Source organism: Molossus molossus, unplaced genomic scaffold (genome assembly GCF_014108415.1).
Source record: "Molossus molossus isolate mMolMol1 unplaced genomic scaffold, mMolMol1.p scaffold_m16_p_4, whole genome shotgun sequence".
NCBI classification, from domain to species: domain Eukaryota; kingdom Metazoa; phylum Chordata; class Mammalia; order Chiroptera; family Molossidae; genus Molossus; species Molossus molossus.
In genome coordinates, this window is record NW_023425377.1 from 86,137,881 (window position 1) to 86,157,967 (window position 20,087).

Genomic DNA, 20,087 nt, shown 5'->3' on the forward strand with positions numbered 1-20,087 from the left:
CCACTTCTAAGTCAGATGCTGATGTTGGGGAGAAACTAGAGTGCAGGAAAACCTGAAGGGAGTAGACATGTCAGGGACCTGGGCCTCACCCCTGGAGTTCTGCTGAGAGTGGCCACTTATCCTGATTTTAAGCCTAGTGTCCCAGAATAATTAGTAATAAACCCCTTTTCCTCAGAACTGTCCCATTCTGGATGATGAGTTATGTGGCATCTCTCTCAGCACCAAGGGGTGGCAGAAAAGTGGAGAGCTGGTGGCACCAGGTTTGGGAGGGTGGGGGCTGCAGGACAGGTGTCTTCTGGACATAGCAGCCTGTCAAGCTCTTCCCAAGGTCCTGCAGGGAAGGCTTCAGACAGCTCTTTCACTGAATTGTGGGAGTGGGAGTCGGGGGAGGAAGCCCAGAGAAGACTAGGAGAAAACTGGACAAAACAGTGCTAGTAAAAACATTTTGATATGTAAGGGAAAGTTTTAAATATAGAAATTATAACACAAACACAATCATTGAGCAGTCCCTTTTTTCCTTGGTTCATTTGCTTACTTTAAAGACAGTGTCCCAGACTGGCCAGTGTGGCTCAGTGGATTGAGTGTCGTCCCAAGGACTGAGAGGTCCCAATTCAATTCCCTATCAGGGCACATGCCCCAGTTTTGGGCTCGGTTCCCCAGTAGGGGGCATGCAGGAGGCAGCTGATCGATGGGTCTCTCTCACATTGATGTTTCTCTCTCTCCCTTCTTCTCTCTCTAAAAAATCAATAAAAGCATATTTAAAAAAATAAAATAAAATAAAGATGGTGTCCCAGCCCATGGATCACAGGCAGGAAGGGGTCATGGTGACCCTCTCTTGGGAGTCTACATGTGTTTAATTTCCAGATCTTGCAAAGTCATATTCTCAGCACCTAACATGATAGAATATTCTATAACAATGCAGTGGTTCGTATCATTGATGGACTTTACTTTGCACAACCCAGAAGGCCCAGCACATAATCCTCACTGAGGATCAACTTTGAATTGTAAAGCACCAGGAAATTTCTCCCAGAGCTAGTGAGTGACCCTACATTTCACAGGGAAATCTTTATGTTGTAATTATATCCACACATGAGAGTATTCTTGAAGGTCTCAAAATCCAATCTTCGCAAAGAAGAATGCTAGAAAGCACTTCTCAACCTGGTGTGTAGGAGAGCATTGAAACCAATATACCTTGAGATCCTTCTGTGATCAGATGAGCTGGGAGAACAGCACCTTAGGTCCTGAACTTCTTAGAGCCCTTGCTGCTACTAACATGTCATATCATAACCCGAAGCTATCTTTTATGTTTTGATTTTTGAACCGATTGTGTTGATGCTGTCTCCTGCTGGGGGAAGGATTAGGTAGGTCCCCAACAGGATGGTCAAGTCATCTATTTGCAGGCAGGTGGAGGTGGGACTCCGGGCCCAAATCAATCTGGGTTCAAATCCCAGGTCTGCTATTTACTCAGCAAGACCTAACTTTTCTGAGCCATGTTAACCCTGCTCTGTTGCCTCCCCTCCTGGGCCAGCCTCTCACTCTGCCTGATTTTAAACACAAACCCTATAGGAATGGAGGTATAGGTATTTGGGGAGGGGAGAGAGAGAGAGAGAGAGATGAAAATTTATTTCCAGGACAATTACATCATTTACCTGGAGAAAAGTTTAAGATCTGTCATATTATCCAGTGGCTATTTAAAAATGTAGTGTGCTCAATATTTCAGATAGGCTATTCTGTGTCCTTGTTTGCAAAATTCTAAAAATTTCTGCATCTCATGAAACCACAGTAAGAATGGTACTGAATAATCTATACAAACCGCTGGTGTTTTGTTATTTAGCGTTTAGATGCAGAGGCCCCAAACTCCCCACGGCAACCCTGGCCCAGGCTGGCAAGAACCACTTCTGTTCAGCAGCTGTGGGAGCTTCCAAAATAGGCGCTCTGATCCGCACCAGCCTGGACGCTGCTTGAGCAGTGGCCGCCCTCCCCTCGGCAGCCTCCTGTCACGGGCCAAGCCTGACAAAGCCCAGAAGACCAAAGGCTTGGGAGCTGCCAGAAAAAGCGCAGGGTTTGTTTGCTCCTCGTGCCCCAGACCCAGGCGCCAGCCCCGGGGACAGATCTGAGCCTGTCAGGAAATCCATGCACAATCTTTGGTGAACTTTGGATGGGACTCAGCGCTGGGGTTCAGCAAGGGACATATGGGTGGGGCTAGAGACTTTGTTCCTGAAGCCCCTTTGGTTCCTGGGGGGGTCTCTGGGCAGGTCCCTCCCTCCCTTCTCATTGCCCAGGCCTTGGATCCTCTCTGGCCTCTATCGTGTAACATTAAATAGCTAGCTGCCCTGGGCATGGGTAATTTCCATTGTGTTTATGTGTCTTGCCTCCCCAAATAGATTGGGTAGTGATCCAGGACAGCTGGGGTGGGGGCTAGTGATACAGCCCAGGCACCATTGCAGTTTGTCACATTGAATGTAATTATTTGTTTTGAGGTGTGTATCCCCAGCTACACCACAAGAACTCTGGGCAGGGATTTTGCCCCAACTTTGTCTAATATATATCTATGTCCAGTATTTTCACAGGGGCAAGTAGAGCAGACACAACCAATCTTTGGGCTTCAGTGCCCCACCTCCCCGAAATGGTAGATGGCCTAAGACCAGCTACCCTCAGCATCTGGGGATGAAGGAGAGGAGGGTCATTCCACCATGGGCCCTGGCTCAAGACTCAGCATTTCCTAGACAGAGGAAGCCCCTCAAAAGAGGGGAGGCTTGAGGGGTGTTTCTGCAGCTGAGCAGACCCGGGCTGTGTAGCACTGACCCATCGGGCAGGTACTTTTGCGGCTGCGTCTCAGCCTGAGCTTTCTCTCCAGCAGTCCGGAGACAATCTAGCCTTTGGGCAGTGCCCAGTGGGTGTTGCCAACCATGACCCTGGCTTCTGATTTCTCTCCCTTCTTTCTCCTCCTTCCTCCCTCTTCTTCTTAGCTTTTCCTTCTTCCAGCCCTGACTGGCTTACCCCTGCCTGTGGGTGGTTCCCCAAGATGGATGGAGCAGGTCAGGGGAGAGGTCGGAGTCCTTGCCTTGATTGCGTCAGTCCTCTGTAGGGAAGTCAGGGGTGGGGTCCTGCAACCTCCAGGCCCACATTTTTCTTTCAGGCTCTTGGGTGGGAGTCATCTGCCTTAATTCCTAGAGGGATCCATTCTAAATTGGATGCCTAAGAAATCAGGCTGAGATTGTTTCCCTCTTTGAAAAGAAATCTGTTTTGGTGGGGCATGGATGGAAGCGAGGAGTTAGAGTCCTATTCTTGGGGTTAGGGCTCAATTCATTTAGTGCCTTTGATTGCTAAAAATTATCATTAATTCATATTTTCCATGAGCGACAGGTTTGAGACTTCTTAAGTATATAGTCAGCCTTGCTCCCAGTTCATTCCCTGCCTGCATGTTCGAACTTGGCTATAGATTTTTATAATTCTGAGCATGGCCCCAGTGGTTTGAGAAAAGGTCAGACCCCCAAATCTCTTACCTCTTTTGTCTAGCCCCTCTCTCCCCCCATAACCCAGCACATCAAAGCTTGTCCCTGGTCTTCCCCACTCCCTCCCAACCCCTCCAACCCTAACAATAATCCATCATTGTTATCTCATTTGGTGTTTGCAAAGCACTTTACAGCCATTGTTGTGAGTTTTTCCTCATATTTGCAAAGTACTTCACAACTATTATTACAAGTCTTTCCTCTGGATGTAGGGTAATGCTGACCCACTTCCTAGAGCTGCCTTCCCACTGCCTTCTAAGTGGCTGAGCCAGTTCCCATGGTGCCCAGCACCAGGTGGGTGTGGCTTTCATAAGTCAAGGCCATAGCTGTGCCCTTCTGCCTTAGAAATTGGCTTCAGGCTACTGCTCACTGCCCTCAGGAAGTTCCACCTACGCATTTCTAATGATGAGTAAGAGATGGTTGTTACCAAGGCACACACCTCCAGATATTAGTGCTGGTTTGAGGCCCACAGCCTGTCATCTCCCACTTTCCCCAGAGTGGGTGCTAAGCAGCAGGATTTGCACTCTTTCTCTCCTTTCTTTAGTTGGGGGTGGTGGTGGGGTATGTGTCAAATGTAAGAGAGTAAAATAGTCCCTTCTCCCATAGTGGACTGGGAGTTGCTTGATGTGATCTGATCAACATATTTTTTGTTTCATTTTTATCAGATTTTTAAAAATAGGCAATTATGACATTACAGTTGTTGTTTTTATTCTCACCCGAGGACATTTTTTCATTTTTTGTTCAGATAGAGCGGGAGGGAGAGAGAGGAAGAGAGAGAGAGAGAGAGAGAGAGAGAAACATCGATGTGAAAGGGACACATTGAGTGGCTGTCTCCCGCATGACCCAACCAGGGCCGGGGACAAACTGCAACCGAGGTACATGCCCTGAGTGGGAACCGAACCCGGGTCTCTCTGGACTGCAGGCCGACGCTAACCGCTGAGCCAAACTGGCCAGGGCCAGTTTTGTTGTTTTTTTTAAAAAGATGAATCCATACCATTTAACCAGCCTAACAAAAGTTTCTTACACGGCATTTTGTGTGCTGCCTTTTTTATTTAACATGTTGGGTAAGCATTTTCCTCTATTGTTACATCATCTTTATAATGACCATTTAAAATTATGTAACTTCATTGGGTAGGTTGGATGGCAAGTTTCCGGTAGAGAAGACGGAAACTTGTGCAGATTTGAAGGTGTGGGGTTGTGGGGAAGACACACTTGGGAAGCATGGCCTTGACCTCCCGTTCAGTTCTTTCCTGTGGCCGCTACTGTGACACAGACCTTTTCGTCTAAGCCGGAATTCTGTGCTTTCTACCCTAGACGAGAAGTTTCTGCCACTCAAACCCCCAACTTGGTGAAGGTATGTTCTGAAATTGAACTGAGTAACATTGTTACTCATTATTGATATTCTGGCTCAATTTGCCCAAGTGGGTCATTAGCATTCTGAGAATAAGTCTCCCTCTTAGCTCCTGTGACATCTGTCAGAGTGCTTAAATAACAGATACTCAGTAAATGTTTATCAGTGACAAATACGTACTTGCCTTTCCCTGGCCAGAAAAATCCTTGCTTGACTGTGTAACCCATTCTGTGAGGCAAGGAGTTTTTAAGGCAAACCTTTGTGTTGGCTTCGCAAAGCAGCCTAAGGCCAGTCACCAGCAGAGACCTAGGATTGCTAGGGTGGCTTCTTCTATGAAATTTTGTCCCCACATAGAAAGCAGTAAGTGTGAAGAGAGCAAAAGAGGAACGGACTATGAGGCTTTTGTCTCTGGAACCTTCTTTGGATAAACCAGAACATAGGAAAGAAGCCAGATTGCTTTTCTTTAAAAGGAGAGGATGATCTTTGCCCGTGATAACTACACACTGAAGTATTTGTGAATGAAATGATAGACTGTGTGGGATTTTCTCGTTACACAGGACTGGGGAAAGTAGTTGGAGGCACACACGAGGCAAGATTGGGCACACATTGTTGGAAGCTGAATGACAATTAAATAAGAGTTCTGTCCACTTCTGAATATGTTGAAATTTTTTATAATAAAAAAGTAGAGTAAGAGGGTTGCCCTAGTTTGGGACTGGTGAGATGATTCCCAAGCATTTTATACCAGAACACAGTGCCTTCATTCAATTTTGAGGCTGTGGTGCCATCTAGCGTTTATTGCAAACACTCAGCAAAATGATGGCTTTGCAAGGACCCCACCTTGGTCTATGGTCCTCTGTGAACTCTCCTGGCCTTTCCAGTTCCCTCAGGGAAGGCCTGGGTTGAGGAAGCAGGGTTTACCAGCCCTGGGCAAGGGAAGGTACACGCCCACCTGAGGGTGGTGTGCAGGTTGTTGCTCACACCATGCCTCCCCCAGGCTTGGGGGAGCAAGCTGTGCGCCTGACTTGCTTTTTCATGTGCGGCTGTGTAGGCAAGTGACCTTGCTGCAGGGTTCTCAGTGTGACCCAGGTACAAAAATAGCCTCTCTTGTGACCAGTGTGTGCTCAGCTCCCTGGCCTGAGCAAACAGCCCCTCACACCTGCACATTATTGACTCCTGTAGACATACAGCTACTTGTTTGCAGGTGCAAATGACTGTTTGTGTACCCAGAGCTGAGGGGAGGGCCATCCTCTTCTTCAGCTCACTGTTTCCTTAGAGCAGGTATCCAAGTCACACAAGTAGCAGAATGTACATCTTTAAACCCCAGGGCTGGGTCCTGCTGAAGAGAGAGCTCTTAAAAACCCTCCCCTCCAAATATCTACCTCTTTTGCAAGAGAAGAATTCATTTTTGCCTCTGGTAGTGGGACAAGAACAATTTGGACACCAGGGTAGCTATATTTAGGGGCAGAAAACTTGGAAAAGATATAAACATTTTAAAAATAAGAAGCAGTGTACATGGAGTCAGAGAGACTTCTGGAAAGTCTGAGCCGGGTTTTATATAGACTGTAGGAGATAACCAAGTGGCCCAGCCGATTTCACCAGGGCCGCTGAAATGGACACGAGTGGAATGTAGCAACTGTGACGTTCTGTAGACTCGGAAGAGAAAGGTTATGGGGCGGGGGGAGGGCAGGTGAGAGAGTGACAATTGATGGCAACTTTCCTGTGGAAGTGTGATCAGCTCTGTCGCCATTGCTATAATGTGTACTTTTATTCTTTGTACCAGTGAGCAAGAAAATATGTCAAACTGTGACACAGAATACCAGATGGATATATTGAAATGAGAAAATAAATTACAGCCTTTTGTTTTTTACAAGGCAGTTTGAAAATTTCAAAAACTTTCCAAAAATTGTAGTCCCTTTTGGTTAACTAGTTCTACTTCTACGGGGGAGCATCCTAAGAAGTAACCAGAAATGCTAAAATTTGTGTACAAAATGAGCAATGTTTACAAAATAAAAATCAGAAACTGGGTAAATATTAAATAAAGGTCCATGACAGTAGTTAAAGGATGGCACGTTTATATAATGGGATCTTATATTGCATTTAAAATTAATTACAAAGAATTCTAATATGGGAAAAGGCTTTGGTATTAAGTGAAAAAAACAGGCTCAAAATTATATAGCTTGACCTCAGCCAGTCAAAAATATATGTCTATAGCCCGGCCAGTGTGGCTCAGTGGTTGTGCGTCGACCCCATGCACCAAGAGATCATCAGTTTGATTCCCAGTTAGGGCACATGCCCAGGTTGTGGGCCCAATCCCCAGTGGGGGACGTGCAGGAAGCGGCCAATTGATGTTCTCTCATTGATGTTTCTGTCTCTCTCTCCCTCTCCCATATTCTCTCTCTAAAAATCAATAAAGAAAAAAATTTTTTAATATGTGTATATACACAATATTGCAAAGGATATAATAGAACAAGATGCTAAGAACACTGGTGATCTTTGAGTTATAGGATTATATATGATTTATATTTTTTTTACATATTTCAGTGTTTTTTAATTTTCCTGAAGTTAATATTTATTATTTTTATTCAAAGGGTAAAAGAACCTTAATTTTGAAAGGAAAAAGAGAGAGACAGAAGGTCAGAGTGGAACTGACTGTTAGGTGAGAACTTCAGAGTTACAGGATCTGAAGGAGAGATGAGGGGCTAAAATCAGGCCACTTGTCGTTGCCGCCAGACTCTGTTCCTTTCTCCTAAGGAGAGCCCTGCTGTGTCTGGGATGTCCGAGAGTAAAAATGTCCACTTCCCAAGATAGGCCTCTGAGCAGATAGATCCCCCAGGGGTTGAGGTCAGAGTGAGGCCCCAAGGCGATCCATTCTTCTTGCAAGGAGAGGGCATTCTTTCTTTGGTCTCTAGATTTTCTGACATGAGGTTAATGGGAATAAACAAAGAATTAATCCTCTGTGTTATTTCTTACCCAGTAGATATGTTTGATGACTTCTCGGAAGGCAGAGAGTGTGTCAACTGTGGGGCCATGTCTACCCCACTCTGGAGGCGGGATGGGACAGGGCACTACCTATGCAACGCCTGTGGCCTTTACCACAAGATGAACGGCATCAACCGGCCCCTCATCAAGCCCCAGCGCCGGCTGGTAAGCAAGTACCCAGACCACAGAGGTCCAACAGCCTTGAAGGGGGGGGGGGGGCACATTTCTCTCCTCTCAGCACCTGGCTTCAAGGCTCCTACTGTGGTGGGAATTTCCTGATTTTGAATTTTGGATTTTGAGTCATCTTTAAAAGAAGATGTGGTTAGAGGGGTTGGGTGGGTAAGTAGAGGCTACATAGTAATTTCTCACACCTTACGGGTTAGCTTGAGCTACATGTTTGTTCCAGACTGTTGACCTTGAACAAGTAGCCAGATATGTCTCCGGCAAAATGGGTTGATTCTGGAACAACAAAGATTTGTAATTCAGGATGTGTGGTCTAATGGTAAACCATGCCAAGTCCAGATGACAGAGGAGGGGAACATTCTTTTACAGAGGAAAGGGGGAGTTCAGAGGGGCTGTTGAGAACTAGGAGTCTGTAGGAAGTAACTGGGAGTTGGAAGTGTAGCAGCTTTTCATTGGCTGAGTGGTAATAGTCTTGTGGGGGGAGGAGAAGACTCTCCATCTACCTGCTGGAGTAGGAGAGTAGAAAAACATCTTCCTGTCTCTTCTTGTTTGGGGGAATTGATGATGAGTAGTGCCCCATGAGAGCTCCCCCTACAGGCCCTCCCAACTTCAATTTAAATGAGGTTTCTGTCTATTAATCGTCACAAGAACATCTGATTCAAGCCCTTCATTATGCACAACTGAAAAGTGAGGCTCTGATAAGCTAATGGCCTTGCTTGTGGTCACACAGGTGAGTCCAGACTTCCTGATTCCTAGTCCAGCGTTGTCTTGTGGTCTCCTGTGCTCCCATCAACCCCATGAGGAAGGTCAACTTTTTCTTAATACATTGTTACTTACCCTGTTTTCAGTTGATCAACCCAAAGCCCAGGGCGGTTAAACAGAGTGGACTGGGCCCTGTGGCTGAGGAAGATTTTGGAACTGAGTTTTTGGTTCTTGGTTCTTGGTTCTGTGGTCTTTTCTTACTACAGTTTGATTTTGACCAATACGTACTGGTTGTGTGTATATCAGGGAGGGAAGAACAGAGGAGATAAACCCTGATGTTTCCCTTTCTTGGGGTTCCACGGACCATCCAATCTCTAATGACAGTTAGAAACAATAAATCCTCACCTGCCACCTGAGCCTGGCACCTGAAAACCATGTTAAATCTACGTTAGAGAGAAGCTTTTCTGCCTCCAGTGCCAAGTGCCCGTTGGGCTGTCCATCTGATGCTGAATGACTACTAATGTCACTAAAGCCCCGGTTAGGACTAGGATTCTCCCACAGCAGAAGTTTCTCCCACCCAGGAGTGGCTCAGGCAGAGGAAGACCCTGGCCCCATGGCTGGGCTGAGATGTCCACACAGGATTATTAGAGCCTGCCCCCACCGCCCATTTAGGGAGGGCCCAGCCCTGCAGCACTCCCTGCGAGGTAGAAACAGCAACACCTGCCTTTTACTTGGACTTGAAGGGTTTGTCTCCTGTGTTGCAGTCCGCTTCCCGCCGGGTGGGCCTCTCCTGTGCCAACTGCCAGACCACTACCACCACGCTGTGGCGCCGCAATGCAGAAGGGGAGCCCGTGTGCAACGCCTGTGGCCTGTACATGAAGCTCCATGGCGTAAGTAGTCCATCCCCAGTGCAGGACGGCCACCTTGACCAGCACTCATGATCTTTCATCACTCTGTTCTCACTTGTCTTCCTCCCTTCAGACTATACTTTATTAACAAGGATACTTAGATGTGGAAGGAAATTGTATAGACTGCATTAGTCCATTCAGGTGCTCCAACAGAATACCACAGACCCGGCAACTTCTAAATAGAAATGTATCTCTCACAGTCTGGAGGCTGGAAGTGGGAGACCAGGGCACCAGCACAGTGGAGTGAGGGCCCTCTTCCAGGTCAGACTTTTCCATGTATGCTCACATGGTATGAGGGAGCTCTCTGGAGCCTCTTTTATGAGGGCACTAATCCAATTATTGGGGCTCCACCCCTGTGGCCTAATAACCTCCCCAAAGCCCCACCTCCTGATAACATTATCTTGAAGGATAGGTTTCTAACATGAATTTTGGGGGGACACAGACTTTCATACCATAGCAGAAAACACTGTCAGTCACTTCATCTTTAACATTATATAAGGCTAATTCCCATTTGACAGATGAGGAGATTCTGAAGTAGTCTGTACATATGGTAGAATGATATAAAACGAAGGTGACAATTCAGTTGATAAAAGATAGCTTAAGAATAGTTGTATTGACAAAATCTGGAAAACAAAAGCAAAGCTTGACCTCCACCTCCTACCAAAACCAAAAATAAACTTAGATGAATTAAAGATATGAAATGTAAAACATCTTTAAATAGAGACAATAAAACTACTAGAAGAGAATCTAGGGGACAGTATTTATATGACCTTCTGGGTGAGAGCAGAACTTGTTAGGCAAGTTTTCAAAACTCTTAAGCCACAAGATAAAGGCCAGATATATTTGACTGAGCATTTAATATTAGTGTATGGAAAAAAGATACCTGAGGAAAGTAAAAACCAATACACATATCAGAAAAAGGGTTAACATTTCCAGAATACAGAGAGCTTTTACAAAGCTCTTTGTGTTCTGATTTGCAACAATCTCCATTATATAGTGCTATAAAATGTCGATGTAAAATACTGTACACCGTATGGCACCATTTTTATGAAGAAAGAGAAGGAAGGTAATTTACATGCAGTAGTTTATATGCATAAACACCTGGAAGGATACATAGGAAACTGGTAGCCTGCAGCATGGGTTGCCTCTAGGAAAAGCAACAGGAAGTTTGAGGGACACTCTTTTTTCACTGTGTACCCCCTTTCCCTTTTAGATGGTGCATGTGCATGTCTTACTTGTTCAAATATAAGTTAAAATAAAACAACACAAGGGGGGAAAAAGAGACCCCATAGAATAATATGAAAATGACAATCCATCTTCCCCCATTTCCCAAAATGGGCAAAAGATATAAATAGACAATTCATAGGAGAAGCTCAGATAGCCACTGAACATGTGCAGAGATGCTGGACCTCACTACAAATCAGGGAAATGTAAATTAAAACAACCTTGAGATTCCCTGTCTTGCCCATGTGTTTGGCAAAAATTAAAATGGGTGATACTATGTAGCTGTGGTATGGATTTGGGAAAACAGATACTCTCATACTTTATATTGTTGATTTGTATGTGAATTAATTGCACATTTTCTTTCAGGAAATTAACCTAGCAGTACTTACTAAGGTTAAAAAAACATGCCTTTTGATGTAGCAGCTCTACTTTTGAGAAACTAGCCTATAAAACAATAAAAGAATCAGTACCTAATGATGTTTGAACTATTTATTGCTGCAGTGTTTATACTGGCAAAAACTAAAAACAATCCTCAAGCCTCATAAAGGAATGGTTGAATAAATTATGTCACATCCTATAATGTAGACTGCTGTACAGAAATGAAAAAGGAATGTATCTTAACCTGGAGTAATGAAAAACCACATTGCAAAGAAATATATATATATTATGACCCCATACTATGGCGTGAGGGTACAGCAGACATACACACAGATGGGAGAATGGATGGATGATGAGTACACACATACATACATGTATAGCTATGTACATGTACACACATGTTTGAGAATTTTTTTAAATGTCAGGAACACAGGTTGTTACTCCAATTGCCTCATGGTAGTGGGGTGGGAGGGGGTGTTATTAACTTAATCTCATGCATGTTTTTATGTTATAATGAGCAAAACATGGCCAAAATATGGCTAAGAACATTCATAAGAAAATATACTTGTTTCTTTAAGAAATGTATACAAAGATGTTTGTTGAGTCACTGTGATAGTAAAAATGGAAAAAAAAAAAACTTCCAGGAGGAAAATGATTAAAGAAATTATTGTGGGAAGGGGTGAGGGGACTAATAGAGGAATATTACGTGGGTATTTAAAAGATTGTGATTGTGTTCTGAAAAAATTCAAAGTAGAATTACCGTATGGCCCAGCAGTCCCTCTTCTGGGTACATATCCAAAAAAGAACTGACTGTCAAACAAAATAGATCCAGAGACATGGAACAGACTGACAAACTTCAGAGGGAAGGGGTATGGGGAGGGGGGGCAGGAAGAGATAAATCAAAGAATTTATATGCATATATGCATAATCATTGGATGCAGACAACACTGTGATGAGAGGAGGGGATGTCAATGGGAGAAAAAAGGAGAGACATCTGTAATACTTTCAACAATAAAGATAATAAATAAAAACCTAAAAAAGAGAAAGAATTGAAAGCAGGGTCTTGGAAAGATGTCTGTACACTCATGTTCATAGCAGTATTATTCACAATAGCCCAAACAACCCTTATATCTTTGGATGGATGGATGGATGGATGGATGGATGGATGGATGGATAAATAAAATGTGGTATGTACATACAATAGAATATTATTCAGCCTTTTAAAGGAAAGAAATTCTGCTCTGCCTAGTGTGGTTCAGTTGGTTGGCGTATCATGCCCTACACTAAAGGGAGGCAGATTCAATTCCCAGACAGAGCACATTTCCCAAACCCAGGTTGTGGGTTTGGGGCCCCGGTCAGGGCATACGCGGGAGGCAGTCAATCGATGTTTCTCTCTCACATCTGTGTTCCTCTCTCTCTCTCTACCTCGCCTTTCCTCACTCTAAAATCAATAAAATAAAAAAAATTTTAATTAATTTTAGAAAGGAATGAAATTCTGACCCATGCCACAACATGGATGAACCTTGAAGTCGTTATGCTCAGAGAAATAAGTTAGTCACAAAACGACAAACACTACATGATTCCACTTACATGAGGCGCCAAGAGTGGTCATACCAGAGATAGAAAGTAGAATGGTGGCTGCCAGGGGCTGTGGGGAAGGGGGTGGGGGAAAGGGGAGTTATGTAATGGGTACAGAGTTTCAATATTGCAAGATGAACAGTGTGACTGTACTGAATACTACTGAACCGTGCACTTAAAAATGGTTAAAATGGTAAATTTCATGTTATATGTATTTTACCACAATTTTAAAAACTTAAGTTCTGAGGTGGGTGGGGATAAGTTTCTTCTGAAGTCAGGACGGGCTTTAAGAGGACCTGTGTGCAGGACTTTCCCTCAAAGGTGGCAGTGCTGTCTCCTTTGACATTCAGTTGACTAGAAGGCAAGTTCAAGTCCATGTACAGGCACAAGTCTCTTAACCATTCGTGCTGACATCTCTGAAGTGGTGATTGCTTTTCTTTCAGTATTTGCAGGTGTGGCCTTTATTAGTCCCATATGGGAGACAAGCACAGACCAGGGCCTAAAAGCTATTGTTGGCCAGGCCTAAAAGAAACCAGATGTGGGGAAAGCACAGTATTTTAAAATACCAGAAGGAGGCAGGCTTGCCCCCCAGACACTTGTTTATGCCTCTGTGAGTGACACCTGACAGTCATTGCTTGTTTATAAGAAGTCAGATCGGATAAAAGTATTGGCTGCAGACAGTTGTCTCAGCACCTGGCTACAGGTCAGTCTCTCCAGCATAATGTCTGGCTGCTCCCATGGAAACACCACCGTTGGCTCAGTCAGATTCAGAGCAGTGCAGAGCTGCTCTGAGTAGTGTCTTTACATCTTGACTCACAGGGACTGGCCCAGTTTATGCCCGTTTCCTTGGCATAATCTAAGAAGAGCATGCATTTTCCCTCTGACAGTGTCTTGATGTGGCGGTTAAATGAAAGGTTTTGGCACACAGTGTTCCTGCTGCCTGACATCCCTGCCCCTGTCTACTCCACAACCTCCTACAGCTCAGAGGGCACCTCTTCAGTGAAGCCTTCCTCGATGTGCTCATGGGCCACTTCCCCCTCCCCAGCCCCGGACGGAGGTCTCCCACATCACCTATGAATCTGGTTATTTTCCAGTTGTCTGTCCTTCTCACTAAACCTGGACCTCTGTCCTTCAGTCTCTGATTCTTTGGGGTCTAGTATAATACCCAGCATGTAATAAAGGTGCTCAATACATTTAAAAATAAATAAAATTAATGTTTTTCTCAGCAGGAGTTCCAGGGGCTGATTACTTAGTCTCAGCTCCAAGGCTTAAAGAGGAATTGCGTAGATGTTGTCTTACTATTTGTGTGTGTGTGTGTTTAAATACTATAGCTGATCATGTACAAATGGAAAACTGTGTCTATTGACTTGTAATCCCCTAGGTTCCCAGGCCTCTTGCGATGCGGAAAGAGGGGATTCAGACCAGAAAACGGAAGCCCAAGAACCTTAATAAATCTAAGACATCAGCAGGTGAGGAAAAGAGCTGTGTCTAATTATATGAATACATCTGTAGCCCTTGGAGTGTGTGTGAATGTGTTCTTAGGTGAGCAGACCCAGGTAGTCAAGGTACAAAGTTAGCAACATCCATCCCCAGCTTTTCAGGACAGAAAAGGATAACCCAGTATAGAAGAAATATCACCGTGGGACATATTCGGAGCTTTTGAAGTAGGCTCAAGTCAAGTTGTAGCCTGATCATTGCCAGTCACAAAGGCTACAGTGGGCCAGCTGGCCTGGTCGAGGGCCTGAAAGAAAAAGGAACATTACTTGGTCCCTTCATCTTTGGTGTCTGGGAGGATAGGGCCCCATTAATCATGTTCACAACAGACAGGTTTGAAAGCCAGTGTATAATTAACATCAGTAGTACTCTGTACTTTTAGTTTCTTCACAAATATTGATCTTTAAAGACCCCCATGAGATCCCATTTTTTCCTCCATTTTACAAACAAGCAAATTTAGGCTCAGAGAGGACAGTGACTTAACCAGAATCATACAGCTGTGGATGGGTTATAGGTAGATCTAGAATGAAAACCCAAGTTTTCACACTTCAGGGTCCATTTGCTGTTTAAGATACTAACCCCTGCCTGGCTGGGTGGCTCAGTTGGTTGGAGTGTCATCCCAAACACTGAAAGGTTGCAGGTTCAATTTCCGGTTAGGGAACATACCTAGGTTGCGGGTTCGATCCCCAGTTCGGGCGCCTGCGGAGGCAACCGATCAATGTTTCTCTCTCACATCGATGTTTCTCTCCCTTCCCCTCTCTCTAAAATCAAAAAACAAAAAACATGTCCTCTGGTAAGAAATTGGAATGGGGGGGGGGGAGATACCACCCTGCCTTCTCAATTTCTAGATTAAGACTGAGGACTGTCTATGTTCCCTCCAAGAGCACTTCCTCCTTCGTCCTGCTACCAAATGAAAGATTTCACTGTGAAATGCCATCATCGCAGAAAAAAATCAGTGGGCTGATCTGATGGAAACATTGTCACGCAGAGTCAGCTACATTTCCCCTTTCCACTAACGTGTCCTTTTCCAGATTCAACAGTGGCTCACTCCTCTGGCGGTTGTGCCTTATTAGACCCCAGTGCCCTCTTCTTTCCTCCTGTTTCCGCACTGTTTATAAATACCCCCCACCACCCCGGTAACTTCATCTGCTGACGAGTCAAGCGCAGGCACAGGAAGAACAGGCACCTGGTTCAGGTGCACATTCCCCTCCAAAATCCAAAACCCAGGGTGCTGGATTTGACAGCAAAACCTAAAGTGAACAGACACAGGCTAGTGATCGTCTTTTATTTGCCCCACTTGTGAATATCCACATATTTTGCTGTAGAACTATTCATGTATTTCAATGTGGGTGTTGTCCCAGACCTCGCTGGAGGTGTTGTATAATGAATGGTATATGCCCTTTTCAAAAATCAAAAAAATTTTTGAACACTGAAACGCCTGTGGCCTCAGAGGGTTGGGATAAGGGGTGAATATACCTGTCATTTCAAAAAAAGTTCCCTTGAAAATCTTATCTTGGGAACCGCTACCCTCCAGAGGAAGGACCCCTGCTTTTCTCCCCAGCAAATGTAAATAAGCCATTAGCTCAGACCCAGCGTGGTGGTCTCAAAAGATGGCCATCCATCTGTCCCTGCCCCTGCTCTGGGTGTCCTGACTCTGCCTTGTTCCAGGTCCCTCCGGCAGTGAGAGCCTTCCTCCCACCAGCAGCGTTTCCAGCAACTCCAGCACCGTGACCACCAGCAGCAGTGAAGAGATGCGCCCCATCAAGACTGAGCCTGGGCTGGCATCCCATTATGGCCACAGCAGCTCCATGTCTCAGGTGCGCCCCTGGGCCAGGGAACAGGCCCGCCTGTGGGGAAGTAGGTTCCAGAGCACCGGTGGCCAGGCCAGCACTGAGGTCCGGAGCGCATGGCCGAGGTAGCTGCCCGCTGCCCACCTGAGGCTAGGGGCTGTCTGCACAAAGATTTGTTTCAGCACATCCGATCAAGCCACAATGATTTGGACACAAAACGGCGAGACAAATGTTTGGCAGCTCCTTTGCCTCCTCAGTGAGGGGTGGTTTGACTTTGGCCTTGAAGGATGGGTAGATTTTAATAGGAGGAAGGGGAGAAAGAGGACCTTCCTGGCATGGGCAAAGTGGAAACTGTAGAGGGCACAGTGGATGTGTTGGGGTTGGTGAAGAGGTCACAGACTGGATGTCATTTTAATGAGGACCAGCTGCAGGTCCAACTTTCTCGTGCGCCCAGAAGATGGACCAGCAGTCCCCTCATTCTCTTCTCTTGGATATGATAGCATCTCTACCCTCCACCCCCTTCCCTCTGTGGCTCCCCTCATTTGGGATCAGGATGTTCCTGGTCACAGTCTCCCATTAGCTCTGACTTCTTCCCTGTTCACATGTGTGGGAGGCCATGTCCTAACCAGCTTTTTACTGTCAGGGTGAAGAGCAGCTGGTTCTGTAGAACCAGAAGATCCAGGAGCCTCTTCCGGGTGGGGAGGACAGCTACTGCTTAAAAGTGGAGATCTGGCCCTGGCTGGTTTGGCTCAGCGGTTTGAGCATCGGCCTGCGGACCAATGAGTCTCGGGTTCGATTCCGGTCAAGGGCATGTATATCTGTTGCGGTTCATCCCCGGCCCTGGTCAGGTCGTGTGGGAGGCAACCAGTTGATGTGTCTCTATCACATTGATGTTTCTCCCTGTCTCTCTCTCTCTCTCCCACTCTAATGATAAATAGAAAAACATCCTTGGTGAGGAATAAAAAATTTTTTAAAAAAAGAGAAAGGAAGTGGAGATCTGATGGTGATGAGATTGTAGCAAATGTCTCATGTAACTATTAGAGCTTCCGAGACACCAGAATAGTCACAAGCTACTGGGGCATGTTGCTCAGTGGCAGCTGATGGATCACACAGACCCTTGGTACCCACAGCACAGGGTAGAAAAAACAGAAGTGTTGCTGGGTCCCTTGTCCTGCCCTTGTCCTTTGGCCTGCTCCTCTGATCCCTCGCCTTGGGTGGGGGCCAGCCTGGGGACATCTACATAATGTGGCTTCATCTCCTGAGCCCTCAGGAGTGATTCCGTTGACCTCATCTTGCACTTTTTGTTTTAGACGTTCTCTGTCAGTGCGATGTCTGGCCACGGGCCCTCCATCCACCCAGTCCTCTCGGCCCTGAAGCTCTCCCCACAAGGCTATGCATCTTCCATCAGCCAGTCACCGCAGGCCAGCTCCAAGCAGGACCCTTGGAACAGCCTGGCCTTGGCCGACAGTCACGGGGACATAATCACTGCGTAATGTCACCTCCCTCCCTCCTCAGATTCCTGCATGGTTGTGGGACTTCGAGAACAGCAGAGGGGAGGCGCTGGGCTCCCAGTGGCCGGCCTGCTCTGCTGGGAATGACTCCAGAACAACTGGGAAGAAACTTGAAATCGATGATTTGGTTACGGGAAGTGGGCGTAGGATTTTATCAGATACCTTTTCAAGATGGGGGACAGGGGAGAGCCCCGACTGGAAGCATCCATCCTTCACCAGGAGCACCCTCAAGTCCCTTTCATGGAGTTAGAGATATCTTTCTCGTTTCCTGCCCCACTCCACCCCGACAAGAGATGAGATGTCCTCTCTTTCCATCACCATGGCCTACAGTGGTGGTTCTTCCATGGTGTTCCTAGCACTGGGATTTGAGGGTAGAGGGGCAGGGTCCTGGGACCCCTGCTCCAGCCTGAGCCAGGGCATCCGTGTGCCTTCGGATGTGACAGGCCCCTCCGGGTAGCTCCTGCCCTTGCCCAACACTCCCCTTCAGGCTCAGCACACCCCTGCATCCCTCATGCTGAATCTTGACTCCAGAAACGCTGGGTGTCCCGCCCATGTTCCTGGGTGCTTCGTGGGGAGATGGAGGAGAGGCTGCCGCACCCACGATGCAGTATGGCTTGGCGACTTTGCCTCCCCCACGCTCCTTTCCCAGGCTCACGGCCTCATTCCTTCGCTCCTTCTCTTCACCCCAAGACCTCTGAAAATGAAAATCCCTTCCACTGTTCCGGGTGATTCAACTCTGCCTTCAGCATGAACGTGTCTCTCCCTCAGCGAAACAAGCGCTTGGCAGTTTAGCCGAACAGCAGCTCCCCACCCCCCTCCGCAAGCCTGCCCCCCAAAATCCTTCCTCCACCCAACACGCACGAGGTTCTGAGTGAGAACAAAAAAGGTTCTGCTGCTAAAGTGAGTTTGACCAACGCTCATCTAAGATGAGATCCCTCTGGAGAGACCTTCCGTCGGGTGGACACCGCCGCGCCGGGTCGGCACTAGATGGGGAGCAGCGTTTTCCATGAATTCTGACTCGCTTGCGCTTGGATCTTGCTGACGCCACTTCTGTTCTGCGCAGATGTGCCTCTGGGCCAGACAGCGGGTCTGTCCAAGGGGTGCAGAGTGCCCGCACCCGCCTCCTTTCTCCGGCAGAAATCTCATGTCCAGGAGGTGAAAAGCTAGGGGTTTTACAACATAAATTCAAAGCAAAAACAAAAAACTCATGGCAAGAAAGACGACGACCGCTATGAGAAGACACTGGGGTGTGGCATTGGCCTTTGTTGTCTCCACGTTGCTGTTTCTGCCCTGCACTGGGGCTCAGACTCCTCCTAGCATGTCCTTATCAACAGAGCTGTCGCAGACTGTGGCCTTATTACGTCCTACCCCAAAGCACCCGGCCCCCCACCCCAAAATCCTACAGGCTGTAGCAGAGAATATCTCTAAACCAAGATTCTGTTTTAATCATCATTTACATTGTTTTCTTTCATGAAGGCCACCCTCATATACCTTCCCTAACCCACAAACCTGTTAACATTGTCTTAAGGTGAAATGGCTGTAAAATCAGTATTTAACTAATAAATTTATCTGTACTCCTCTTTCCCACCTCCTCCCTCAGACATCTTTCCTGGGAGGTTCTCTGCTGCCGTGGCAAGGCAGTCTTGAGGCCCTTCCCCAGTCCGCTCGTGTCTTCATCTAAGATCATTTCCTTCCTTCATTTTTGGCAGTTGGCCAGGTCTTCCTCTGTGTGTGACAGTGACTTCAGACAGGAACACTCCTGGCCCTGCCACTGACCAGTTTGCGACCTTGACAGGTAACCTCTAGGCTTTGCTTTCCTAAGAGAGGGTTGGATCAACTGTTAACTAAAGTTCCTGTGGTCCAACAGTTGTTACTCAATGAAGGGGCCATTTTTAGAGCTCCCCTCAGGGACGGCAGGGCCAGAGCATGTGGCAAAGCTCAGAGGCAGTGATCTCTCCGGCGCACCCGCGTTAAGAGGTGTGCTGGGGGGTCACACTGAGGTGTTCTTCCACCTTCCACTTCTCTCTCTGTTTTTTAATCCTCACGTGAGGATATGTTTCACTGATTTTAGAGAGAGGGAAGGGAGAGAGAGAGAGAGAGAGAGAGAAACATCGATGTATGAGAGAAACATCAATCAGTTGCCTCCTGTATGCACCCCCACTGGGGATCAAACTTGCAACCTAGGTACATGACCTGACCAGGAATCAAACCAGCAACCATTTGGTGCATGGGACGATGCTCCAACCAACTGAGCCACACCAGCCAGGGCCCCACTTCTCCCTTATGGTTTGATTCAAATAAGCTCGAGGGGCAAGTGATGCCCCATACCAATGGGAGAGGAGAGAAACGTCTCCTTTACCCATTTGTCTTCACATTCTTCGGCTCCAGTATTGCTCAATCGCATCATCTTTTTTTTTTTTTTTTAATCCTCACCTGAGGGTTGCATTTATCTTCAGATAGAGCAGGAGGGAAAGAGG

The 20,087-nt window shown here is 46.4% G+C and overlaps 1 protein-coding gene across 3 annotated transcripts in view; it reads left to right on the forward strand.

The window, feature by feature from the left end:
• The window catches only part of GATA4 (GATA binding protein 4), a 49,832-nt gene extending 32,030 nt beyond the window's left edge, over positions 1-17,802 (forward strand). Inside the window, exons 2-6 of one of the 3 annotated variants that reach the window (XM_036240844.1) lie at positions 7,841-8,007; positions 9,492-9,617; positions 14,197-14,284; positions 15,978-16,126; positions 17,410-17,802. In XM_036240844.1, coding sequence (XP_036096737.1) covers positions 7,841-8,007; positions 9,492-9,617; positions 14,197-14,284; positions 15,978-16,126; positions 17,410-17,592 — 713 coding nt within the window. In that variant the 3' untranslated portion in view covers positions 17,593-17,802. Of the gene's footprint in view, positions 1-7,837; positions 8,008-9,491; positions 9,618-14,196; positions 14,285-15,977; positions 16,127-17,409 lie in introns of those variants that run through there. The other 2 variants (XM_036240843.1, XM_036240846.1) reach the window with 2 other exon arrangements.
• Positions 17,803-20,087: the final 2,285 nt, after the last annotated feature.